Here is a 26338-nt window from a genome sequence, read left to right as displayed (position 1 = left end):
AGAGCTCCTCTTGCACCAGCTCGGCAGCTTCCCCAGCACCCTCCCCACCTTGCTCAGTGTCCCGGCATCAAGGCATTTGCCCTGGGAACCAGGAAATCAGTGTTTAGGGATCTCAAGGTGGCATCGTTCAGTGTTCAGTTCTTCCCTTGCCAGGTGGCCGGCAGAACTCTGCAAGGCTGGGGCCATACTGATGACCTCCCCGACTTGATGACCTCCCCACAGACTCTTCAGGGAGGCCAACTACTGTCCCCAGAATTCCTACTGACGTTTGTGGCCTGCCTGTGGCTCAGGACTAAGAGAGGAGGGGGGGTGCTGTGTGGGAGAAGCCAGACTAGAGACGGGCTGCCCCCTGTGACCCCCGTGCCCCTGATACTCTGTGTGACCTGCACTTGTGGCCTTCACCTCGTGCACTGCTTCCTCGTTTGAAAATGCCAGAATGCAGGTGCCCTGGAGTTGCCCCAGGAGCACACGAGCCTGGCGGGTGGCCAGCCTTGCGAGGCCCAGAGGCCATGTCAGGTGTGTGGATGTCAGGTGGTCACTCAGCGGCAAGGGCATGTGTGCCAGCCCCACCCCTTGTCGTCACATTCTTCTCCCAGGTTGCCTGTGCAGATGCACGCAGGCTGCGGCTGCCTCCATCCTGGCATGCTGGGTCTGCAGGACTCCAGTGGCCCGTGCTGCACTCATGAATTCCCCGGGGAGATTCTGCTCCAGCACAGACATATGTGTCCTTCCCCTGGCCGTGCCTGCTTATGAAGATGTGGCTATGATGCTGTCCTTCCTTTGCTTTCTCCTGGTGTGCTAACATCCACTTCCTCTGAGCAGGAAACCCGCTGTGTCTAACCATTCTGATTGTGCCTTTACTTCTGTCCCGATGGCATTGCCTTGTTTCCCGATTTGCATGGAAATGGCAGTGAGGACCCAGGCTGCCGGCTGTGCCTGGATCAGGTGAGCCTTGCCGTCTGCGGCCTCCTGAGGAATCCAGGCGGGAAGGGGAGCACACGGAGATTGAGAGCCAGCCACCCTTTTTTTTTCTCTCGGGGTTCTTTTGATTGTCACCAAGTAGCCCCCAGACCTGAGTCCGTGGGCACCAGTTCCATTTGCACACAGCTTTTACTGAACAAAGCATTTGCACACAGCAAGGCACGCCACCTGCACCCCGGGACGTCCATCTGTAGCGTGCCCAAGGAAGGTAGGATTGTGACACCCAACACAGTGGGCACTCAATAAATGTCTGTTGAATTGAAATGCATTACATTCAACGGGTATTTATTGAGCACCCACTCTGTGCCAGACGCTGAGCGGGGCGCCGAGGGGGACAGAGAAGACGAGAGCAGCCCCTGATCTGGAGAAGCAAGCGTGCAGGGAGCTGAGAGAGGCAGAGACGCCGACAGAGCGAGCGCACGCGCATCCCGCCGCCGCCTGCCCGCCGGGCACCTCTTTGGCTTCGCAAGGGCCCGATCACAAACTCATCTCACCCACAACACCATCTGCACATCTCACCCGGGACTGAGTTCATCATTCAGTCATTCATCCATCCCTCCACCAAATACTTACTGAGCACCTACTATGTGCTGGACATGGTGCTAGGCAATGGTGAGCATGGCCCAGTCCCCGTTCCCCAGCAGGGAAGCCAGAGGACTTTATGGCAGTGACAAACCCGGGAGCCATCCCCATCCCGTTAGTTCCCAGCAGGCATTGCCACCCCTCCAAAGAGGGCGTCATAGTGAAATCTATATTTTATTATTGACTGCTTTTCTGTTCCTGTTTATATTACACATAGGGCATTATCTGGACTATGTGCAGAGTAGTTTATATTATCAGTACACATGATTTCTGCACAGGAAGGGAGGCTATTGATTTTATGTTATAGGAAGTTTTCTAGGACAAGACTCGCTGCCTTGGGGGAGGAACATAAGGTGGTGTGGACTCCGTGTCCCCGGCAGTAGGGCCTGCTGCTTCTTGGGGTCCCACATTCCTAGCCCCTTGAGGCCCCATCCTCTCTTGTGAGGTCTCTCACGTCCCACCCTCGAAGGTCAGAGGCATGTCAACATAATACAAACCCCCTGGGCAGCTCGAGGCACTGCCCAGAGGACTCAGTGGCCCCTAGAAAGGACCCAGCACTTCCGAAGGGAATAAGACCCTTTCCTCCAATCCCAGCACATGAGGCATGTGTGAGAGGTGGGATAGTGGGAGCCAAGGGTGGTCTGGCCCGGTGGGAGTGGGGGTGAGGAAAGCTCTGAATTAACCGCTGCAGCAGCACAGGGGAGGCCCCAGTTGGGGGCACTTCACCCCCAACCTGCCTGTGGCTTGGCATTTTCTGTCACCTTCTGTGTGTCCTCTCGCTGTGGGACTGGGTGGAGTCCCGTGTCTGGTGGGACGTGCTTGTCTCTGCTTGTCTCTCCGCTGCCTGGTCTCGGAGCCCGTTGGGAGGGAGGGTTAGGAGACAGCGACCCTGCTGCAGCTTTTCTGTTCCTGGCAGCAGAAGGGAAGGCAGTGGGTGGGGACCAGGGCAGAGGTGGTCTTCCTCCTTTCCCCTTTTACTCCTCTGGAGCTGCAAGATGGGGCAGAAGAGTTCTTCTCGCGTTCCTTAGTCCGTGGTCGAAGGAGGAGCCTCCCTGACGTGCTACTGTCAATCTCGTGAGGATATCTGGTGGGACGGGCAGGGCACCTGGCCTCAGGCTTAGAGACGTGAGACCCCCTAGGTGTGGAATATGCAGACATCAGAACTGGAAGAAGAGGGCCAGGCACAGTGGCTCACGCCTGTAATCCCAGCACTTTGGGAGGCCGAGGCGGGCAGATCACCTGAGGTCAGGAGTTCGAGACCAGCCTGACCAACATGGTGAAACCCCATCTCTACTAAACACAAAAAATCAGCCAGGCATGGTGGAGGATGCCTGTAATCTCAGCTACTTGGGAGGCTGAGGCAGGAGAATCGCTTGATCCCAGGAGGCAGAGGTTGCAGTAAGCCGAGATTGCACCATTGCACTCCAGCCTAGGCGACAGAGCGAGACTCCATCTCCAAAAAAAAAAAAAAAGAGAAAAGAAAACTGGAAGAAGAAGAGCGTAGTGGTCCAGAGACAGTGGGTGGGAGCTGCCAGTCAACAGATACAGGCAGTCCCCAACTTCTGACATGGGACTGTGTGACTTTCCGCTGGCGTGAAAGCAATGTATATTGGGTAGAAAGCGAACCTCAGTACCCACACACCCTCCAGTATCCACACACCCATTCTGTTTCTCACTCTCAGTGCAGCATTCAGCGAATGACACGAGACGGCCAGCCCTCTATGATGCACCAGGCTGTGTGCTAGATGACTCTGCCTGGCCGAAGGCTAATGCAGGTTTCTGAGCATGTTTAAGGCAGGCTGGGCTAAGCCATGGTGTTTGCTAGGTTAGGTGCATTCAATGCGTTTTTGACTTTTGATCTTCTCATCTTACTGGGTTTATGGGATATGATGAGCCCGTGGTAAGCCAAGGGGCATCTCTCTGTATTTCATGAGTGCTTGGTGTGTTCTGGTGCTGTCCTGGGTGCTGGGGACAGAGCAGAGGCCAAAACAGACAAAGTTCCCTGTCTGGGGAGCCGACATTCTACTAGGGGCTGGGAGACAGAGAGAAACAAGCTGAAAGCGAGTTATATCAGTGCCCTGTGCTAAGAGGGCTAGAGAGGGGGCTGGGGGAAGGGTGCACTTTCAAATACAGTAAGTAGTCAGGGCAGAGACGGTACCTGGCACGGCTTGAAGTGGGTGTACGCTTGAATAGGGCCAGTATATGGGGGACAGCATTCCACCTCGCCCAGGGCGGAGGCCGGGCCGTGGGTTGGAAGAACAGTGAGGGCCATGCGTCAGGTCACAGAGCAGTTTGTGTGCCCTTGGGAGGACCCAAGCCTGGCCTGACTCAGGATTTAAGCAGCACAGACAGCCTGTAGACAGGTCTGGAGGCAGGAGCAGGGCGGCCTTGGGAAACCGAGACGGTGAGGGTGGCGGAGGTGGGACTCGCCAGAAGCTGGTGGAAGCAGGCCGAGGTCCAATCAGGAAAGGTCTGGAGCGCAGTGCCAGGGAGGGGAACGTCAGCATGACACGAGCGTGACAGGAGATGTTGCATTTTCCGTGTTTAAAACATCAGAAGGCAGCTGCATAGACGGTGGACTGGAGGCTGCCCAGTCAGGGCAAGAGGAAAAGGGCTCCCACAATAGCAGTGGGGGGCCCTGGAAGGATCTCACTGGCAGGGCCCACATGGTGGCAGCTCAGGAACCACTGGCTGCGGGGGTGACGGAATCAAAGAAGACACTGGGTTGGCTCTGGTGCAGGCCGGCAGAGGCCACCTTTATTCAGAGATGGGATGAGAACAGGTGGGTGTCTTCATGTTGGCTTGGAGAGCCTGAGACGTCCGGGGGATTGCCAGGGGGCAGACGGAGCTCAGAGGAGAGGTCCAGGCTGGAGGCAGAGACTGAGGGTCCCCGGCTCCCAGATGGGACTGGAACCGTGGGAGTTGGTAGCCCCAGCCACTCCAACTGTGAGTACGTGGCTGTGTCCTGAGTTTGTGTTCCTTTCTCAAGAGGGTCTGAGACTCAAATCAGGTGTGATCTCCTGCCTGGCCCCCAGCCTACTCTTTGTCAGTGTCCTCCCATCTCCCCATCTCAGCAAAATGCTGGGAGGAGAGAGAGCAAGAAAAAGAGAGAGAGAGCACGCACATGTGTGTGCTGACAAGCGGGCAGGTGGGAAGGTGCCATCGGGGGGCAGGAGATTCCACAGAGGAAGTGGGGAGGAGCGCCCAGGAGCGAGAAAGCCAGGAGAGGGAGTGGCCCAGGGAAGTGGGGAAGGGGGCAGCCAGCAGGGCTGATCCTGCAGAAAGGGCGTGGAGGGACAGCCCAGGGAGAGCTGGGGGCTCAGGCGTGGCCACCTTGGCATCCAGCTAGTGGCTGGAGGCTCCCTCTATACAGAGGCTGTTAGGGAGGAGTGGCCAGCTGGGGCCACAGTGATGACCTTTCTGGAAGGCCTGGCCTCCTGCTGGGCAGGCAGGGTGCTCTCTGAGCCCCCAGAGAGAGCAGAGGAAGCTCCAGAGGTCAGGGCGAGGACCCCAGCCCAGGAGAAGATGCTGTGGCTGGAGGTATACACCACCCCGAGGACGGTGGCCCCAGGCAGAGCATGCTGGGCTCTGGAGCCCCAGGGAGCAGCCGCTGCCGTTGGGTTGCCTGGAGACTAGCCTTCAGCCGGAATCCCCACACCTCCCCATGCCCAGCAGGCTTATCCACACCTAGGACAGGGTGTGGCCTCCCAGTTCTGCGGGTAGCAGCACAGGCCCTGGGTGGCACCCCGTGTCCCTCTGAGAGCTCATGTTGTCTCATAGCCACAGCCCCAGGGCCTCCTCTGTCCTCCTCCAATGCTGCCTGGGCCCCCACACCGGAAGCTCTGCCTCCCCTCCCCAGTCCAGCTGAACCAGCGTTTCGTTCACCGCTGCTCAGGGATGAGGGGTGCCCGTCTTCCTCAGATGGACACACCAAGGCTCAGAGAGGGGACCCGAACCTGTGCAGTGCCACAGCCTCCAAACCTCCTGCCCGTGCACCCAGGAGCGGATGGGAACTGCCCAAGCGAGTGGCTCATGGGTCAGGTGCCCACGAAGCAGACCCGGACGCTGTGTGAGCCACAGTCCTCTGCCCATAAGGTGCCTGGCCTTGAATGTCCAGCGGTGACTTTGACCTCTGATGAGCCAGCCTGGAAGAGGACAGACCCGCAGAGAACAGGCTCAGGGCCCTGGAGCACGGATCTGTCACCTGTGTGCTTTTCTCCCCATGGACTCTTAGTGCCTGGGAGCAGCGTGAGAGTCTGGTGCCTCCCGTTCCCAGGCAGTAGCCTTGCCATCCGTGCTTGTGATTGGCCGCATCTTCCCAAAGCCTCTGGGGACAGCTCCCTGAGCAGCAGCCTTCCTTCCTGGGACCCAGCATTCATTCTGTGGGGTGGGGGACATGAAGGTGGCTACCCAGAATACAAAGCCGCAGAACTGTCCAGAAGAGCACCTGAGGGGGCCCCAGAGAGTGCTGCCTGAGGGTGCTGCTCCACCCACAATTCAATCCCAGCCTGTCACTTGCTGTGTGACCTTGGGCACTGCATGCGGGCGCTAGTCCACCCATGATTCAATCTCAGCCCGTCCCTTGCTGTGTGACCTTGTGCACAAGAGAAACCTCTCTGAGTTTGAAGTTCCCTCATCTGTAAGAACAGGGATGATCCAGTCCTGCCAGGGAGCATGTGGGGGTTGAGGAGCTTGCACGTGATCACACGGGGATCCTGTGGCCTGACTCTGAGGGTCGTTGAGGCTCAGCATCTCGAGTCTACAAGCCAGGCCATGGCAAGCCCTCTGTGGACATCTTGGGCCCATCTCACTTGCTTCTGAAGTCTGCAGCTCAGACCAGCCAAGGGGCCTCTCATTCACCACTGCTCAGGGATGAAGGGTGCCCCCCTTCCTCAGATGGAGACACCAAGACTCAGAGAGGGGACCTGAACCCGTGCAGTGCCACAGCCTCCAAGCCTCCTGCCCGTGCACCCAGGAGCGGATGGGAACTGCCCAAGTGAGTGGTTCATGGGTCAGGTGTCCACAAAGCAGACCCAGATGCTGTGTGAGCCACAGTCCTCTGCCCACAAGGTGCCCGGCCTTGAATGTCCAGCGGTGACTTTGACCTCTGATGAGCCAGCCTGGAAGAGGACAGACCTGTGGAGAAGAGGCTCAGGGCCCCAAGAGCAGACCTGGCGGGGTGCTGAGGGCAAGGTGGCTATGGCAGGCTTCATGGAGGGGAGGCGGCCGGGAGCCTGGTTTGGCTGAGCTTGGGCATGGAGTGGGTAGGCCTCTGGTGCCTGCAGGGCCTCATGTAACTGGCATCAGGACTACCCAGTTGCCGCCATGCTCCTGGCCCCCTACCTGCCTTCTCCCTGTGGGTCTCTCTCTGTACTACACACACCCCGCCTCTTGAAGGCTGTCTGCTTCCATCTGACATGCATTAGACCCACATGCCTGCAAACCCACACCAGGGCACACTGGCTTGGGAGCAGATAGGGTTACTGGTTCCTGAAGCTAGGGAGCCCTCCTCATCTCAGCCTCTCTAGTTAGTAACTGTTTGACCTTGAACAGATCGCTTGATATCATTAGGTCTCAGCTTCCTCATCTGTAAAATGGGTTCATGTTTAGTGTGTAGGCTGGTGAGAGTCAAGTGAACTCTCTGAATATGTAAAGGGACTTTTTAAACCAGTGATTCTTGGCCAGGTGCAGTGGCTCACGCCTGTAATCTCAGCATTTTTGGAGGCCGAGGCAGGCAGATCACCTGAGGTCGGGAGTTCGAGATAGCCTGACCAACATGGAGAAACCTTGTCTCTACTAAAAATACAAAATTAGCTGGGTGTAGTGGTGCATGCCTGTAATCCCAGCTACTCAGGAGGCTGAGGCAGGAGAATCGCTTGAACCCAGGAGGTTGCAGTGAGCCAAGATCACGCCATTGTACTCCAGCCCAGGGAACAGGAACAAAACTCCGTCTCAAAAAATAAAATAAATAAACCAGTGATTCTCAGCGCTGGTTGTGCACAGCATCCCTGGGACCTTTAAAATCTACAGGTTGCTGGTCCACCCCAACAGAGACCAACTTCAGGAGTCCAGACAGCAGTCCAGGGGGTGAGATAGTGTCGCCTCGTCTCTCCCTGCTCTTCTCTGCTACATACAGCTAAACGGACCTGGAAATGATACGGCAGACGGTTGGTCACAGGACAACTCTAAAGGTGGGAACAGCAAAGTGGCCTGGCGAGGCAGCCTCGGGACCTCAAGGGACAGCAGCCCTGCATGCCCACTCCCACCCCCACCCAGCGGCAGGAAGTGGCCCAGGCCAGCAGACTCCCAGCCTCCCATGTGGTGGCAAAAGGTGACGAGGCAGGTGTTTTCCTCCTGCAGCCACACTAGCAGATGGGCAGGTGGCCAGCAGGCACCCCGCAGTCCTGGGAGTGAACCCAGGGGCATGGTCTCCACCCATGGCAGGCATCTCCCACCCCCACCCAGCGACACAGGATGCCCCAAGAAGGGCATTTTATCCCCACAGGCAGCACCGGCAGGGACCCGGGTGGGCAGACTGGCAGCTCCAGGTGAATTTAGCAGACCAGAATAGCACTTCAGCAAGCATTCTGAAAAGCAAATTGTCATTGGAACCGTAGCCTCCAAAAGAACAGGCTGTACATGCGAAACCTAAACAGGGTGACAGCCTGCTCAAATAGAGGATTTAACACTTAACAAGATCAGTCTTCTAACATAATATCCAAAATGCCCAGGATACTGCAGAAAAATTACCCGTCACACCAAGAACACCGAAGATCAATGATTTGAATGAAAAAAGACAGCAGAAGACCGGGCGCAGTGGCTCACACCTGTAATCCCAGCACTTTGGGAGGCCGAGGAGGACGGATCAGATCACCTGAGATCAGGAGTTCAAGACGAGCCCAATCAACATGGAGAAACCCCATCTCTACTAAAAATACAAAATTAGCCGGGCATGGTGGCACATTCCTGTAATCCCAGCTACTAGGGAGGGTAAGGCAGGAGAGTCACTTGAACCTGGGAGGCGGAGGTTGTGGTGAGCCGAGATGGTGCCATTGCACTCCAGCCTGGGCAACAAGAGTGAAACTCCGTCTCAAAAAAAAAGAAAAAAAGAAAAAAAAGACAGCAGATACTAACACTGAGAAGAATCAGATGGTGGAATTGTCTGACAAGGATTTTAAGGCATTTATCACTAAAACATGCTTCAACAAGCAATTACAAATAGTTTAGAAACAGTAGCTGATGAGGGGGTCTCAGGACTCGGGGAAATACGCAGCAACCCCACATCTCCCACCCAGCAGCAGCAGGAGACCCGGGCCTGGAGTCTAGAACACGCAATTGCAGATACTTTTGAAACTGAAAAGGAAGCCTCACCAAAGAAATATAAGCTATATGAAAATGGAAATTATAGAACTGAAAAAATAACCAAAATTAAAAATTCGACAGGAGAGAATCCATGAACTTGAAGACAGAGCAGAAATTATCCTACATGAACAAAAGAGAAAATAGGGGGGAAAATTAACAGAGCCTCAGGGGCCTGTGGGACAATATTTGTTTCATTCAATTCCTAGGAAGAGACGAGGAACAAAATGGGTTTGAAAAACTATTCAAAGAAATAATAGCGGCCGGGCGCAGTGGCTCACGCCTGTAATCCCAGCACTTTAGGAGGCCGAGGTGGGCGGATCACGAGGTCAAGAGATCGAGACCATCGTGGCCAACATGGTGAAACCCTGTCTCTACTAAAAACACAAAAATTAGCTGGACATGATGGCGTGCACCCGTAGTCTCAGTTACTTGGGAGGCTGAGGCAGGAGAATCGCTTGAACCTGGGAGACGGAGGTTGCAGTGAGCCAAGATCGTGCCACTGTGCTCCAGCCTGGGCAACAGAGCAAGACTCCGTCTCAAAAAAATAAATAAATATGTAAAAAATAATGTCTGAAAACCTAACAATTTTGGCAAAAGAAAGACATAAACCTACAAGTTCCAGAAACCAAGTGAGTCCCAAAGAAAGAGGATAAACCCCAAAAATCTGCACCAAGACACATCATAATTAAATTTCTGAAAATTAAGGACAAAGAAAAAAATGTTGAAAGCAACCAGAGAGAAAAAACAGAGGGGAAACACCAATTCAAGTGATAGCAGATTTCTCATCAGAAACCACAGAGGCCAGCAGGAAGTGCCCTGACGTCTTTCACGTGCTGAAAGAGCAGAACTGTCCGCATGAATCTTGTGTTCAGTGAAATATCCTGCAGACCTACCCGTAAGGAATCTTCTCCAAACAGAAAGGAAATGATAATAGAAGAAGGCTTGGAACTTCAGAAAGGAAAGAAGAACGTCGGAATAGGTAAAACCGGGGACAAAGCATAATAGCCCTCTTCTTGGAAAGAATCATATTCTTATATCACATTGGATGGTTGAAGCAGAATTTCTAGCACCATCTGATACGGGTGCTCAGGGGAAACAGAAGACGTCCCTGAGACTATCATAGTCAAAGTGGGGAGCATAAAATGGCCTTCGCGGAAGCAAGGTTTCCACCTGCGTGTGAAGTGGTTAAAAGTCGAGACCAGTCGGCGGCAGCCTGGGCACTGGGAACCTGGCACGCTGTCCAGGTGACTCCAGGGGCAGGCAGGTAGAGGCCCTCGGGCTTAAGAGGGGTACAGGACACCACCAAGGGTGTTCTCTGTTCTCGAGGCGGTAGGCCAGTGTGCATCGGAATGGTCCAGAAGCCTTGTAAAAACACAGATCCCTGGACCCCAGCCCCAGAATTCTGACACAGGAGGTCTAGGGTAGGGCCCACTAATTTGCATTTCTGACGAGTTCCCTGGCAAGGTTGGGGCTGCTGGCTGGGGATGCCAGTTTGAGAACCACCCCTCTAGCACCTTTGCTGATAAGGAGCTCCCGCTGCAGCTGGAGGGGCCCTCGGGCTCCCAGAGCATGCCTGGCTCTGGGCATGAAGGAGGAGGAAGGTGTCTCCTGGAGGACCCCAGGACTGCAAGGCAGGAGGCCTCGTCTGGCGTCCTGGGGCTGCCGCTACCTGGCTGGGTGACCTCAGGCAGGTTCCTGCACATCTCGGGGCCCTGACTCTCCTTCTGTGACATGAGAAGAGTTGGCTAGGCCATTTACCTGGGGGTGCCGAGGAGGGGCTGGGAGGGGGAGGATTAGCCCGAAGGTCTGGCCCCCCCACCCCCGCCCCTCTCACATGTCTGTCTTCGCAGCTCCTCATTTGCCTGTTTTGCATATCGGGGTTCACATAAAAGCTCACGCGTCAAGGGAGTTTCTCTGCTAAGAGAAGTTTGAGGACCTTGATCTTGATGTTTAAAACACCTTCCTGACCCCCGTGTGGATCCTTTCCACTGGCTACCCTGTTGCAAACAAGTCCCCAGCTGAGGCTCCTCCCACAGGCTTCTCTGTGTCCCCATGTGACCTTCATGGAATTTCTTCTCTGTCCTCATTGAGTCCATGAGGAACCCCCAAATGAAAGGCCCCCGGAGAAGCATCTTTTGCTCAGAAGTGAGGTCCCCGGAGAGAGCTGGTGGGCAGTTCTGTGCACAGAACCTGCCTTGCCCCTGGAGGCATGGTCCTTGCTACAGACATGCGGCCTTGTGAGCCACCTTCCCCTCGGAGGCCTCGTGGGCAGCTTGGCAGCTCCCAGGAGTGAATGTGGGCATCTGGCCCTGTACCTGGCTGATCTCCGCCACCAGGGCCCAGTACTGGGGTGACACCCCCAGATGAGGCAGGTGTGAGCCATGCTCTTTAAGGCCCCATAGGCTAGTGGAAAGACAGACAGTTTAGGGACCCAGGACAGGTCTTTTAAGGATGCTTCCCTGGGTGTGGAGGGTCCTGCCCCTCCAGGGTCCAGGCTCTGCCCCTTCCTTTCCAGAATGCAACCACACCACCTCTGAGCCAGGCAGGCGTTCACTTCCCCCCTGCTCTCCCATCACGTGGTATTGAAGAGGTTACTTCGGAGGTCTCAAACTCCCAGCAAGCTCCCAGGCCCACCCAGGGCCAGCCAGGGACATGAGTGATGGAGGGAGCTCGGTGGGGGCTGGGAAAGGCTGCCCCCTCCTGACAGCCCCAGCGAGCCTTGCCCCACAGGGAATCCAGAGTTCATTGTCTCAGACCAGCCCTCTATTATTTCACGAGAAGCTAGAAATTTGGATTTTAATATGAAGCCCCCCAATTGCAAGCAACTCAGGATTTTGTTTATTTATTTTTTTAGAGACAGGATCTCACTCTGTCTCCCAGGCTGCAGTGCAGTGGTGTGAGCATAGCTCACTGCAGCCTCGAACTCCTGGGCTCAAGGGATCCTCCCACCTCAGCCTCCCAAATAGCTGGGACCACAGGCGTGCACCACCACAGCTGGCTAATTGCTTTTTGTAGGGGTGGTCTTGCTCTGTTGCCCAGGATGGTCTTGAACTCCTGGCCTCAAGTGATTTTCCTACCTTGGCCTCCCAAAGCTCTAAGATTACAGGCATGAGCCAACATGCCCAGCCAAGAAGTTTATTAAAATAAGATTGCCTCCAGGCCCCATGTGCTTGGTGGTGGGCCTCCATTTGCCACCTCTGGCACAGGATGGCACAGCTCTGCTGTTCCTCCAGGGTTCCAGAGACTGCGCCCCTTCCTGACTCTGCTCAGCTCCCCTGTCTGTAAAGTGAGGGGCTTGGCCCAGGTGCCAGGTGGTGCCCAGGCCCGAGCCTGTCCCTGAACACAGGGGCCAGCTGGGCTGAGGTTCTGTGGCATTTCCGGTGTAACGGGCAGGCTCAGGACATTACCCCTCTGTGGCTTCCTCCTCGGTCAGCGCCCTGGGAACAGAAGGTCACCACTGAGGCAGGGCATGGTCCTCAGGGGGCCTCCCCTGTGTTGCTTGCCCAGCCTTGCCCACCCCGGTGGGAAGCCCCCCAGGGCTGCACCCCCATCGCTGCACCGAGTCTGCGCGCGTGACAAAGCTGTGCTGTGTCTGTTTCAGGATTCCCCTATTCCAAATCTGACCCTCTCCCAGGACATGGAAAGAATGGCTTGGACCAGCGGGTAGGTACTGACCCCTCCCTGGCCACAGGGTACTAACGATTGCTGTGAGGCTGAGCACGTTTCCCACAGCTTCTTGACCACACAGCAGGAGGAGAGGCCCTGGGGACCCCACGGCCCACCTGCCTCTGCCTGATGCCCTTCCCAGGGGCTGCCACTGCCACCACTGCTTTTTCCCTAGCAGGACCGAACCCGACCTGGGCAACACCCTCCCCACTCTGCCTCCCTGCCCCCGACCCCAGGGAGAGCTCAGTGTGTGGGAGCAGGGGAGACAAGGGCCACCCAGAGTGATCAGGCGCAGCTCCAAGGTGCCCCTCCTAACCCTGTTCGTCCTCCTGTGGCACAGAGCCTGATAACCAAGGGCTGTTGCATTTGGTGAGCCAGTGTGAGCCGAGTGCCCACCTCCTTCTCTGGGATGCCCTGGCCTTCCCTGCTATTACTGTTACCGTGATGACACCAAATAATCCTTAGCGTCCAAGGCTGTTACTTGAGGCTGCACGGAGATTGGATTAACTTGAAGTCAGGCTCTTTGGCTGCCCCTAGCTGAAGATTGGTGCCACCTCCTACCCTGAGTTTTCTGACGCTTGGGACATCTGAATATAAGCCCAGACAATCTGGGGGCTGATTGCCTTGCAGAGGGGCCAGGCCCTGTGCCCCAGGACAGTGAACGCCTTAGGAAGAGCGGCTTATGTTTGTTCCTCTGCCCACAGCGTCACAGGGGTCCCCAGTGAGGATCCTTAGGGTGGGGCAGGCCTGCTGGTCCCAGACCCCCCAACACACAGACACACACACACAGCCCAGGGGTCTCCCCATTGCGCAAGGCAGCCTCGTCCTAGTCTGGAAATTTGTTCATAAATAGAGGCAATTCACCTCTCAACCGAGGCCACTAAAAAACTGGCCCCCTCTTTGTTGCGCTGGAGCAGCCGTGGCTGTGTGTAACCCTGGGATGGCATCCCTAAGCAGGTACTCTCCCCAGGGGCAAGGCCACAGGACACCATCTTCAGAAGCCGTGGGTGTCCTCTTGGGCTGGCATTTGTTCTCTCCGTCTCCTTCAGGCTCTGTCAGACCTGCTGCTGTGTTTTTGTCCAAGGCCCAGCCTCCCCGGATCTCCCCCAGGGCCCAGGCACCTCTGCATGGTTTGAATCTAGCAAACCCCACCCCTCACCCCACGAACTGCTCTTCCCATTCTGGAATGGGCCTAACTGGGGACCATGCATGTGGCATGCTTCTTTGAATTTTCTCCAAGGGAATTCTCCATTTTTCATCTTCCACATGGAAAGCAGGGGAGATAAGAGAGCTGGACCAATGTCCACAGGACTCCTACGACACCAAGACTTGCAAATCCCTGAGCTCAATGTTAGGTGTCCTGGGGACAGTGGGAAAACTGCCTAGAATGTTCCCTTCTCACCTGGAACAGCTGTTCTCTGACAGCCCTGGGGCTGGTGAGCACAGTGTTCACAGTCCGGACCAAGCCAAGATGTTCCACCATCCGAGTGAGGTCCTGGAGACTTTCCTCAATATGTAGAAGGAAAGCGAGAGAGCAGCACACTCTGCATTTGTAGTCTTGCGTCATTGATGCCTGGGCTGTGCATCCTCTGGGGAGGTTCTTCTCTAGGCTCACATGCTAAAGTGATGCAAATTGATGCCTCTCAGCATCTGCAGAGAAGGTCATGGTCTCCAGAAGCCGCACTCTTTGAGAACAGCCTATTCAGACTTTCTGGCAGGGATGGTCCTCACTCCCTCTCCTAGAACTATTGAGAGCAGAACCTCAAACTTTACAGAATTAAGAACTAAACTTTCTGTGAATGTGTTTCTCCTGCAGACTAAGGGGTGGGAAGGAGAGCGTTAGCTGGTGTGCTCTCTGCATGTGCTTGGAGAGCTGATATGCGCAGAACTCATCATCACGTGGAGATTCTTAGCTTTTCACATTGCTTCTGGGGGAGATTGGTGAATATTATTAACGACTTTGCTTTGGGATTCTCTTTTCCCTGCTAATGTTCTTTCCTATTGTTTCACTCTTTCTAAGACTTTTATGTACTGTTATGCCTTTTTCTCAGTGAGAAGGCCAGATACTTGATCTTTCACATGACCAGCCTTTTTCAGGGCGGCCCTGCTCAGCACCTGGACTTATGCCCTTCCCCTGGAGATGCCCTGGGAGTGTGTGCCCCTGCCCTGTTGCTGATGGCCTACAGTGCTCCTAAGTCATTTCCTAGGCCGTTTCTTGATTTGCCTTTACTTCCAGAAAGGGTTCTGGGTGGCCTCAAGCACAGATGCAGTGAGACCAAAATCCCATGAACACCAAATCACAAAGGAGGAGAGGAGGAAACTATGGAGAAAATTACATCAAAAACAAACAAATATTACATGAGAGGTGGGGCGCGGTTGCTCATGCCTGTAATCTCAGCACTTTGGGAGGCTGAGGCAGGCAGATCACTTGAGGTCAGGAGTTCAAGACCAGCCTGCCTCCCTGTCTCTACTAAAAATACAAAAATTAGCAAGGTATGGTGGCGGGCATCCTATAGTCCCAGCCACTCGGGAGGCTGAGGCAGGAGAATTGCTTGAACCTGGGAGGCAGAGGTTGCAGTGAGCTATTACACCGCTGCACTCCAGCCTGGGTGACAGAGCGAGACTTCATCTCAAAATATATATATATTACATAAGAAAAGCTGTCAAAGCTTATCTCTGAGCTTCCTGGTGGCCAAGGCATAGAGGCAATCATGTCAGTGATGTAGTCCTCACTGTCTGATGGAAGAGGGGAAATTAGTTCATCATGGGAGGCAAAGGCTTTCCTGGGTGTTCTTCCAGAAGGATTTGTTACAAGGACCCAGTGACCTAAAGCACAATATGTCCTAACGGTCATTAAAATGTCCTAATAGCCAAGCCTGCCACAGTGCCTGATGCATGGTAGATGCTCATAACCTAACCTTGAAGTGAATGGAGCAACAGAGGCCTGCTGCTTCTCTCCCTGTGGGTAAGGCAGTAATGACTCTGATGCATACCATGTGTCTGTTATTCAGAGAGTGACGACTGGTGGCAGCAGGTCCTTGTGGTAGCTCCCTGGAAGAAGTCCCATTCTGAAAAAGCATGATGCCAAATGTGAAGAGACTGAGCTGTCCTATTAAAAGACAGAGACTGTCAGATTAGATTTTTAAAATCAGATGTGTTATCATAAGATGCACACTTAAAAACTACTTTTAAAGGATAAGCAAAAGGATAAGAAAGATACTAAAATCACAAAAGGCAAGCAAGAGTGACAATAGTAATATCAAATAAGGTGAAAGTTAAGACTAAAAGGAATTAATAAAATTAATAGTATAAAAGGAGAACACTAATTGATTATGGAGGCATAATGGAATAAAGCAGTTATAGCATTCATCAACTTAAATGCACCAAGCAACATGGCAATGCCAGACACCTTGATTAAATACAAGTATGGTGGGTGATTTGAATATGACTCTTTTGAAATAAAACAAATGGGGCCAGGCAAAGTGGTTCAGGCCTATAATCCCAGCACTCTGCGAGGCCGAGGTGGGTGGATCACTTGAGGCCAGGAGTTTGAGACCATCCTGGCCAACATGGTGAAACCCCATCTGTACTAAAAATAGAAAAATTAGCCAGGCATGGTAGCACATGCCTAATATCCCAGCTACTTGAGCACAAGAATAAAGAATGCTTGAACCCGGGAGGCAGAGGTTGCAGTGAGCTGCTGAGGTTGTTCCACTGCACTCCAGCCTGGGGCAACAGAGCAAAACTCTGTCTCAAAAAAAAAAAAAAAAAAAAAAAGACTAATGTGTCTAGTGAACAAAAAATTAAATGTACATAGAAAAATTAAATAGTACAAATAGCAAACAATCAAATAGGTATATGAAAAATATATCTCTTGAATCAGATTTTCACATGTTCGGAAAATATTTATTAAAATGTTTATGCATGTGACTACAAGACAAGCATTAACAAATTTAAAAAGTTTGGTATTTCCAAACTGTAATGCTGAAAAGAACACATGTGTTAGCATCAGACAGCCCTGAGTTCAAATCCCAGCTCTGTTTTTGGGCAAGTTACTTAAATTTTCTGAGTCTCTCTTTTCTAGTCTTTAAAAAATTATCCTTACCTCTTGAGGTTTTTTTGAGGACAAATAACATTAGAGTTGTGAAATCTTTTATAAGCTCCATAGCATGGTTCCCACGTGAGTAATTATTTAAAAAGCAATTCCTGCTCTATCTTGCTTCCATGTCGCTAGCTGCTGAGTAAAGTAACACATTCCAATGTGAGCTTTAGCAAGGAAAGAAGGGTGACCAGTGGCAAATGGCCATAATCTCAATTCCTATTAGCAATTTCAGTACAATTTTTGGAAAATAAAACACATGGGCTCAAATATTTACAGTCCCATGTATTTGTCATATGATCTCAGGCAAGTGATTTAATCTCTCTAAGGCTCATCTGTAAAGTGATAATCATGCCCACCTCCTGGAGTTGCAGCAAAGGTTAGAGAATGTACCTATAGAGCCACAGGCACGTAAGAAGTGCTAAACAGGCCGGGTGTGGTGGTTCACGCCTGTAATCCCAGCCCTTTGGGAGGCCAAGGCGGGCAGATCACTTGAGGTCAGGAGTTCGAGACCAGCCTGGCCAACGTGGTGAAACCCCGTCTCTACTAAAATTACAAAAATTAGCCAGGCATGGTGACGCATGCCTGTAATCCCAGCTACTCAGGAGGCTGAGGCAGGAGAATTGCTTGAACCCAGGGACGGAGGTTGCAGTGAGCCGAGATCACACCACTGCACTCCAGCCTGGGTGACAGAGCGAGACTCTGGCTCAAAAATAAAATAAAAATAAGTAGTAAACAAATGGGACAGCTAAATCATTTGTTGCTTTTAAAATCCCTGGTGCCTGCACTGAGCGGCGTAGGGGAGTCAGCCAGGAATATGCCAGGCAGTGCTGTCTTTGTGGTGCCCTCTGGCCACTTAGCTCTCCTGCTGGTCCACACATAAAGGCAGTAACTGAAGACCGCTTGCACCTTAGAGGCCTTGCACACCCCATCCCCACTTCGCACTTACAAGACCGGAAGTAGACCCCACTTTCCCTGCTCTAGACCTAAAAAGTATTCCCCCTTCTCCACCTGGTAGATGCCTCATCTCCGTCCTAGAGTCTCCACCTTATCTCAGATCCTGGAATACCAAAGGAAGCTGGTTTTGCTGCTGCAGAGTGAGTTTCCAACCGTCCAAGGTGAAGGTGGTGCCCTGTGAGTTTTGGAAGCCCGTTATGCAGAGCAGTGGGCACTAGGGGGCAGCATTTCTCTTTCACATCAGACGTGCCAGGTGACAAAGACAAGGCCATGGCTGGTTGCCTTGCTTCATACTGGAGGTTCCCTGACCAGAACAGGTGCACCTGGGATGGTAGTCTGAGACTAAGAAAATGTATCAAAACATTGTTCTTGAGTGGACATGGTGGCTCACACCTGTAATCCCAGTGCTTTGGGAGGCTGAGGTGAGAGGATTGCTTGAGGCCAAGAGTTTGAGACCAGCCTGGGCAACACAGCAAGACCCCATATCTACTTTTTTTTTTTTAATTAGCCAGGCATGGCCAGGCGCAATGGCTCACACCTGTAATCCCAGTGCTTTGGGAGGCTGAGGTGGGCAGATAGCTTGAAACCAGGAGTTTAAGACCAGCCAGGGCAACGAAGGGAGACTCCATCTCTACCAAAAAAATACAAAAATTAGCCAAGTGTGATGGCATGTGCCTGTAGTCCCACCTACCCAGAAGGCTGAGGTGGGAGGATTGCCCAGGGAGCGGAGGTTGCAGTGAGCTGAGATCGTGCCACTGCACTCCAGTCTGGGTGACAGAGCCAGACTCTGTCTCTTAAAATAAAAAATTAATAATTATTTGCATGACCGGGCGCAGTGGCTTATGCCTATAATCCCAGCACTTTGGGAGGCCAACGCGGGTGGATCACCTGAGGTCAGGAGTTCGAGACCAGCTTAGCCAACATGTGAAACCCATCTCTACTAAAAATACAAAAATTGTCTGGCCGTGGTGGTAGGCACCTGTAATCCCAGCTGCTCAGGAGGCTGAGGCAGGAGAATCACTTGAACCCGGGAGGTGGAGTTTGCATTGAGCCGAGATCACGCCATTGCACTCCAGCTTGGCTGACAGAGCAAGACTCTGTCTCAAAGAAAAAAAAGAAATTCTTTGTGAATACCCCTGAAGGGAAGAATTATTTTTGTGAAGTGGTGGAGGCAAGAGGACCCTGGCTCAGGGTCCAGACCCAGAACTAGAGTGAGGGAGCAAGGCACTAAAGAAGAAAATGCAGTCAAGATAAGTTTAATGCAATAGTTTTAGAAATCAAATTAATGTAAAAAATTTCAAGCTAAACAAAATAGCAAAAATGTAAATAGAGACCAGTTCCAGTCCTCTGCCTGGGTGCTTACCCCACTCGTGAGCCTGACTCTAGCCCTCTGACTCCAGCTCTGCATCAGGAAGAAGGTCCAGCTTCCCTCGGGGCCTCGGTTTTCCTGTTTCAGATAAAGGGCTTTGGACTCGGTGCCCTCTGAGGTCTTCCTGCTCTCGTGCTCTCTAGGCTATAACCAGCTCCTCACTGATCGCCTACTGCAAAGCTCGCGTTGAAAACACTTTGCCCTGTGACAGACCCGCTGGGCTGAGCATACTGTCTCTCCTTTGGCTGCAGAACTCTCCCCGCTGAAATGTGATCCCTGTACCCAGTTTCAGCAGCACTGGCCGAGAGCCCTGACCCCGTTTGAGACCCCATTCCAGGTGCTGGGGAACGGAGCGTGAATAAGACATTTTCTTCAACAGGCTCCGTCCACCACGGGCAGCCAAGGCACAACCACAACAGAGCATGGCTCAGGGCTCATAGTGCGAACCCCGGGCCCCAGCAAGGGGCAGGAAGTGGGCAGGGGCAGGACTGCCCGACCCCTGTGGGGGTTCAATGCATGCTTTACAGGTTGGGGAACCCTCCATAGAGGTTTGCAGGACGTGTTGATGATGCTTCCAGGTGGACAGAAGGGAAAGAGTTCTAGACACTAATGGTCGCAATGCGCTAAAATGGCAGAGTTTGCTGATGAATGCCACGGGCACCTGAGACAGGTGCGGGAGCTCTCGGGCCCATCCCCCCTCAGAGTGTCACCCTTAGTCATTGTCAGAGACACAGCCACCCTGTATGGGTACTTACAACATGCCAGGTGACATGCCAGGGACCTTACAGACACGGGGCTCCTTTAACCTTTGAAACAGTCACACGCAGAGCTGCCGTGAGTACCACGGTTTCCAGGGAGGTAGGAGCCCCCTCATTTTGGAGCATTTGGGGTGGATGGACTTTGACTTGCACGCACAGCCACATGCGTCCGCGTAGCTCTGAGAATACCCTAGGAGTTCCACAACCGTGCACAGTGCCAGAAGACGGCAGCCAGTCTTCCCCCTTGGCCATCTTGCAGGGAACAGAGGACCCAGGGTGGACCCTGGGGCTCCCTGAGCACCTGGGACAGCAGGTTCTAGGCGCTGTGCTCAGGAACCCACCATGTGGAGGGGACAGATCACCAACGGGGAACCGCAGAGCGCTGTGCCTAGCGCAGCGTGCGCAAAGAAATGGTGCTGAGCCCCCGGCTGTCGTCTGTGCCAGCTGCAGAATGGGGAACTCAGGCACCTGGGAGCAGCTTTCAAACGGGGTTGGAGCTGTCCACACAGGAAGGGTCTGTGTAGACTGCCCAGGCGGTGGGCATCCTATGAGCAAGAAAGCTGGCCAGTCCCACGGGCACGGCATCCTGGACTCTCCCCTTCCCAAGCCACTGTCGCTGTCCTTCTGTCACGTCCCACTGCTGTGCTAAGGACACCCTACTCCCCAGGCAGCACGAGGACTGCGGCCTCCAAGGGGCCACATCTCCTGGTCCCCGCCCATCCACACACCCTTGTGCCGCCTGTCTCTTGCCGCCCAACCTCTCTTTCTCTTCCAGAATGCCAATCTGGCCCCCTGTGGAGCAGACCCGGATGCCAGCTGGGGCATGCGAGGTACACAGAGCGGGGACCCTGTGGGTCTCTGGCTGGGGCAGGGGTCGCTAACACATTCCACAAGACTTGTTCTGAAACCACCCCCCATCCATGGCCTGCAGAAGGCTCCGGGAGTGCCGGGCGGGGACACCTCGGGGGAGGGCGTGCTGGTTTCCCTGCCTCTCCTGGCCAAAAGTCAGTTCCACTCCAAGTTAGCTTTACCCGCGATGCTCCCTCTGTCCCATCCATGGCCACGGCGGCCCTGTCCTGCATTGTATGGCACTCTGTGTCACTTGGGAAAGCAGAGTCACAGGCACAAGGCTTCCAGGGTCTGAGCGGGACGGCGCTGGGCCAAACCCTGCCTGCGCCTTGCTCCCCGTGTGGCTGCCGGCACGCCGCGTGAACTCTCCGGGTTCAGCAGGGCTGCTAGGAGGTTTGTGTTACCAGAGCGGCCACCTGGTCCTGTGGCAGGTGCCTGACACCTCCCACAGGCTCACCTCCTGTCAGCCTCTGTGCCCGCGAGGGGCGGGGGAGCCTTGCTCTGCTGGACTGGGTTGCATGGGGACGGAGAGCATCAGTGCACCACAGCCTGCTCCCTCTAAGTGGCCTTCGGTCCCCGGGCCTCAGAGCCAGTAGGTCCAGAACCACACGGGGCAAGTGGCGAAACTCAGGGACCGGCTCCCGACACGGGGTCTCCCTTCCGAGACTGGCTTGAGGACCAGGTTCTGTAGATACTGCTTTCTGTGGGTTCTGTGTGCGTGGAGGCCCTACGATCCACACTATTTCATTTTCGTGATAAGACGCTTTCAGTCTGGAAGTAAGACATTAGGGGGCAGAGCTCAGTAGTTTGAAAAGGAGAAAATGTAGAGTTAATAAGGTAAGACGGTGAGAGATGGGAGAGGCTCAGAACATAGCAAGATGTCAGTCTCCACAACACCCTCTAAAAGTTTCCCCTGAAATGCCCGCTGTACAGGCAGGTAAACTGAGGCTGGCATCTTTCTCAGGGTGGCCCAGACCACCAGAGAGACAGCATCACAGCTGAAAAGCACAGTGCCGCCCTCCGGTTTCCAGCCTGGCCTGCAGCCTGACCATGCCTCCTGCTCTGGTTTCCCGGGGGAGGCCCTCAGGGCCCCTCTGCCTGCAGCTCTGAGATTAGGGCCTCAGTGCAGGCTGCTCGGGGACCATGCATGGCCCAGCTGACTGCAGGGGGGAGACAGGGGTACCCCAGGGCAGGGATTGTACTCACCTTGGACGACATCTTGCACTTTCTAAACCATTTCGTGGTCTCCGCTCTCTCTCTCTCTTACAGAATACAAGGTAAGCGGGGCCGCTCCCACACTGACCTCCGTGCCGTGCCACACCTGCCCAGGTTAAAAGTCCTTTCTGTTGTGCTTTCCCTATGAAATGTGTGTGTCAGGTGCAGACGCAAGTATGTATTCTCGGTGACCTTCTGCTCAGTTCTTTGGTGCCAGCACACACTTGCTTCGTCAGGTGACCCTGTGGTTTCCTCCCCCAACAGATCTATCCCTATGACTCCCTCATCGTCACAAACCGAATTCGCGTGAAACTGCCCAAAGACGTGGACCGGACGAGACTGGAGGTAAGCGGGGGACTGCCGGGGCAGGGGACTCATTTCTCATGCGAGAGTCCCCACAGATGCCTCCTCCGTGGTGTCAAGGTCGTTGCCCAAGGGGCCACCGTGGGGGACAGTGCAGAGCCTTGCCATGATGCAGAGTCAGGCCCACATTGCCTCAAAGGCCAAACGATGTGGTGATGTTCCCCAACCTTGATGGCTTTGCAAAGAAGACCACCCTGGTTTGTGGATGAGGCAGGGAAGGCTTTGGAAGAATAATGAGCTCTGGGCTGGGCACAGTGGCTCACGCCTGTAATCCCAGCACTTTGGGAGGCTGAGGCAGGCAGATCACCAGAGACCAGGAGTTCAAGACCAGCCTGGCCAACATGGTGAAACCCCTCTCTACTAAAAATACAAAACTTAGGTGGGCGTGGTGGCAGGTGCCTGTCATCCCAGCTACTCAGGATGCTAAGGTGAGAGAATCACTTGAACCCGGGAGGCAGAGGTTTCAGTGAGCCGAGATGGCGCCACTGCACTCCAGCCTGGGTGACAGAGAGACTCCATCTCAAATAATAATAATAATAATGAGCTCTGCAGGAGGTGCCTGTTCTCTCCTACTGAGGTTGAGTAAACTGCCCCAGCTTCCCACCCGACCACACTTACACCCATCTAAAATAACCGGACAAATGCAGAAAGCAAGTATGTGTTTCAAAGCCCCGGCAAGGTGTCAGCACAGAGTAGGTGTTTGAATACGATCTGTTGACTGAGAGAACTGACTTAGTTGAGTAACTACTACTTGCCAAAGTGGCACATGCAATCCTCTGTTACTCCTCACAACTGCCCTACGGTGTCCCAGCATCCAGCCAGGGGGTTTCATCTCCTGAGCCCTGTCATGAATGTGTTGCTGCCTTTCAGTAGACTCTCTTGCTAGAGTGAAGGGTCTTGAGGCTCCTGAAGGAAAGGGGACACCCAGCCCCATCTGAGCCCCAAGGCTGGAGAGTGTGTATGACCCCATTTGCACAGGGCCAGCTGCCAGGCTATGCCCAAACTGCCCACCAGGCAGTGGCTCCATCTGCAGCTGGGGAGGGAGTTGGAGGGGCATGGATGCCGCTGAGGGGCAGTGGCTCTGTCTGCTGCTGGGGAGGGAGTTGGAGGGGCATGGATGCCGCTGAGGGGCGGTGGCTCAGTCTGCTGCTGGGGAGGGAGTTGGAGGGGCGTGGATGCAGCTGAGGGGCAGCGGCTCCGTCTGCTGCTGGGGAGGGAGTTGGAGGGACGTGGGTGCAGCTGAGGGGCAGTGGCTCTGTCTGCTGCTGGGGAGGGAGTTGGAGGGGCATGGATGCAGCTGAGGGGCACTCAGCAGTACCCTAGTGCTGGGGCCAGAGAGGGGAGAAGGCACCAGGCTGCTCCTCAGAAGGGGAAGTCTGGAAAGGCATTCCAGGCCCAGGGAAGCCGCTGAGCAAAGGCTGGCAGGGAGCAGGTGCTACAGGCTGTGTCCCCAGATAGGAAGTACGTCCTTACCAGGAACACTGAGCAGGCACCCACTGCCCTGCACTAGCTGGCCGGGTGCTCTTGAGCTGTGGTTTCTGCACCTCTAAGATGAGGATATTGATTCCATTTGACCAAGCTGCTCTGCAGACGAGAGGCTGCATAAAGCCCTTTGCCCAGGGCCTGGAAAATAGCACTCCCTTGGTACAGGGAGGGGACCAGGACACTGGTGTGACTGTAGCACTGGGGATGGGATGCATCCATTTTGACCTGTTTGTTACAAATGGTAGGAACTTGACCTAAAGTGACTTAAGCAGAGAAGGAATTTACTGTGTCCATGAAAAGTGTCAAACTGTAAAATATATCAAGAGGTTTCATCTGAGCCAAATGTGAGTGACCACCCAAGAGGTGCAGTCTAAAGAGCTCCTGAGAACACGGGCCCACGGTGGTTGGGTTACAGCTTGGTTTATATGTTTCCGGAAGATAGAAGACATCAATCAATACATGTAAGGTACACATTGGTTCGGTCTGGAAAGGTGGGACAACTCAAGGTGGGGGCTTACAGGTCATAGGTGGATTCAAAGATTTTCTGATTGGCACTTGGTTGAAAGAGTTAAGTTATTAAGACCTGTAATCAATAGAAAGGAGCATCTGGGTTAAGATAAGGGGTTGTTTGCACTGGGCATGGTGGCTCATGCCTGTAATCCCAGCACTTTGGGAGGCTGAGGTGGGCAGATCATGAGGTCAGGAGACCAAGACCATCCTGGCTAACACGGTGAAACCCCATCTCTACTAAAAATACAAAAAATTAGCCAGGCATTGTAGTGGGCACCTATAGTCCCAGCTACTTGGGAGGCTAAGGCAGGAGAATGGTGTGAACCTGGGAGGTGGAGCTTGCAGTGAGCCGAGATCATGCCACAGCACTCCGGCCTGGGCGACAGAGCAAGACTCCATCTCAAAAAAAAAAAAAAAAAAAAAAAAAAGATAAGGGGTTGTGGAGACCATGGTTCTTATTACGTAGATGAAGTCTCATAGGTGGCCTTCCTTAGAGGCAATAGATGACAAATGTTTCCTATTCGGACTTTTAAAAGGTGCTAGACTCTCAGCTAATCTCTTCAGGATCAGAAAAAGACCTAGAAAGGGAAAGGGATTCTGGAATGTAAATTTCCCCCACAAGAGACAGCTCTGCAGAGTCTTTTTTTTTTTTTTTCTTTGAGACAGAATGTCACTCTGTCACTCAGGTTGGAGTGCAGTGGCACAATCTTGGCTCACTGCAACCCCCACTTCCCAGACTCAAGTGATTCTTCTGCCTCAGCCTCCTGAGTAGCTGGGACTACAGGCACCCACCACCACGCCTGGCTAATTTTTTTATTTTTAGTAGAGATGGGGTTTCACCACGTTGGCCAGGCTGTTCTCAAACTCCCAACCTCAGGTAATCTGCCCACCTCTGCCTCCCAAAGTGCTGGGATTACAACTGTGAGCCACTATGCCTGGCCTGCAGAGCCATTTTAAAATATGCCAAAAAATATATATTTAGGGGTGCAATATTTGTATTTCCTTCAGGGCCTGCTCTCTGTCATGTGATGCTATACTAGAGTCATACAGGAATTTGGTATCTTATGGCTACAGTTTTAAGATCTCTGTTTTAATGTTAATGTTATCAGTTGTGCCTGAATTCTGAAGGGAGGAGGGTAGAATGAGACATGTCTGACTCGCCCCCTCTTCCCTTCATGGCCTGAACTAGGTTTGTAGGTTTCTTTGAAATCCCCTTGGCAGAGAGGGGAGGTTCATTCCTCCTCAATCAGCCATTGCAGGGCTTAGAATTAATTTTTGGCTTACAGCTGGCTCTCATGACTGAATGTCTCCTTCAGGTGTGGCTTAATCAAGGGCTAAATTATGTCTCCAGCACCCAGTTTCCTTCCTTCTATCTTTTGACTGTGCTTTTTCTGTGCTGGCTCCATTGATAGACTTTTACCTCACCTCTCTCAGGCTCTAAATCTGCGGGGAAGAGACCCACATCTTTCTCTCTCTCAGCAGTCCCAGAAAAAGCCCCATCTCTGCCCTTGAGTAGGTAATATGACCACCCTTTAATCAGCTAGTTTGACCCAAGGAATGCAATGCCCTAATTGGCCAGGCTCAGCCATAGGCCCGTGCCTGGGCTAACAGGGCTGCTGACATCACCTGAGCTGGGTGGCGTGTTTAACACTCCATCTTAGATAACCGGGAGAGAGGAAAGAAGGAAGTGAATCTACAATGAAGGTGAATGGTTATGAGGAAAGGGGTCTTCTCTGGTGCCCTTTGGTCATTTACAACGTAGGTAAGGAAACAATGTAGGTAAGGAAAAAGACTAATCTGTAATCAGAGAAACAAAGGTGACAGCTGCTTAGGTTACAGCTGCCTGTCACATGACTCAGGTCCTGTAATCATATTCTCTTAAGGCTCAAAATATGTTAAGTTTCCAACAGCTTAGATTTTGAACAGCAACTTGTTTTCACATTCCTAAAATTGGGGAAGAGAATGCCGGGCCACAGGCAGCGAGTGTTTGCCTGCGGGAGGGTGGGAGATGGGGCTGAGGAGGAGGGAGAAGCCACACGGCAAGCCCTTGACTGCCGTGGCCAGTCAGTGCGGTCAGTCCTTCAGGGTGTGCTGAGCACCCAGATGTGTGGGGATCGTGCTAGCAAAGGAACTGCAGAGCCA

The 26338-nt window shown here is 53.5% G+C and overlaps 1 protein-coding gene and 1 non-coding gene across 20 annotated transcripts in view; both read left to right on the top strand.

Annotated features, from left to right (window-relative positions):
• The window catches only part of ABLIM2 (actin binding LIM protein family member 2), a 197721-nt gene that overhangs the window by 157346 nt on the left and 14037 nt on the right, over positions 1 to 26338 (top strand). For 16 of the 19 annotated variants that reach the window (XM_063603715.1, XM_063603712.1, XM_063603701.1 and 13 more), the window contains 3 exons: positions 12527 to 12588; positions 20550 to 20604; positions 21893 to 21972. In XM_063603715.1, the coding sequence (XP_063459785.1) occupies positions 12527 to 12588; positions 20550 to 20604; positions 21893 to 21957 (182 nt within the window). In that variant the 3' untranslated portion in view covers positions 21958 to 21972. Of the gene's footprint in view, positions 1 to 12526; positions 12589 to 20549; positions 20605 to 21892; positions 22184 to 26338 lie in introns of those variants that run through there. The other 3 variants (XM_003816452.4, XM_063603700.1, XM_063603703.1) reach the window with 3 other exon arrangements.
• Positions 1207 to 1287, top strand: MIR95 (microRNA mir-95). The gene has a single exon (NR_106552.1). It is a non-coding gene; the product is annotated as a microRNA mir-95 (primary transcript).

This window comes from Pan paniscus, chromosome 3 (genome assembly GCF_029289425.2).
Source record: "Pan paniscus chromosome 3, NHGRI_mPanPan1-v2.0_pri, whole genome shotgun sequence".
Classification (NCBI taxonomy): Eukaryota; Metazoa; Chordata; class Mammalia; order Primates; family Hominidae; genus Pan; species Pan paniscus.
Note: the sequence above shows the minus strand (reverse complement) of the source record. Positions and strands in the feature narration are given on the sequence as shown.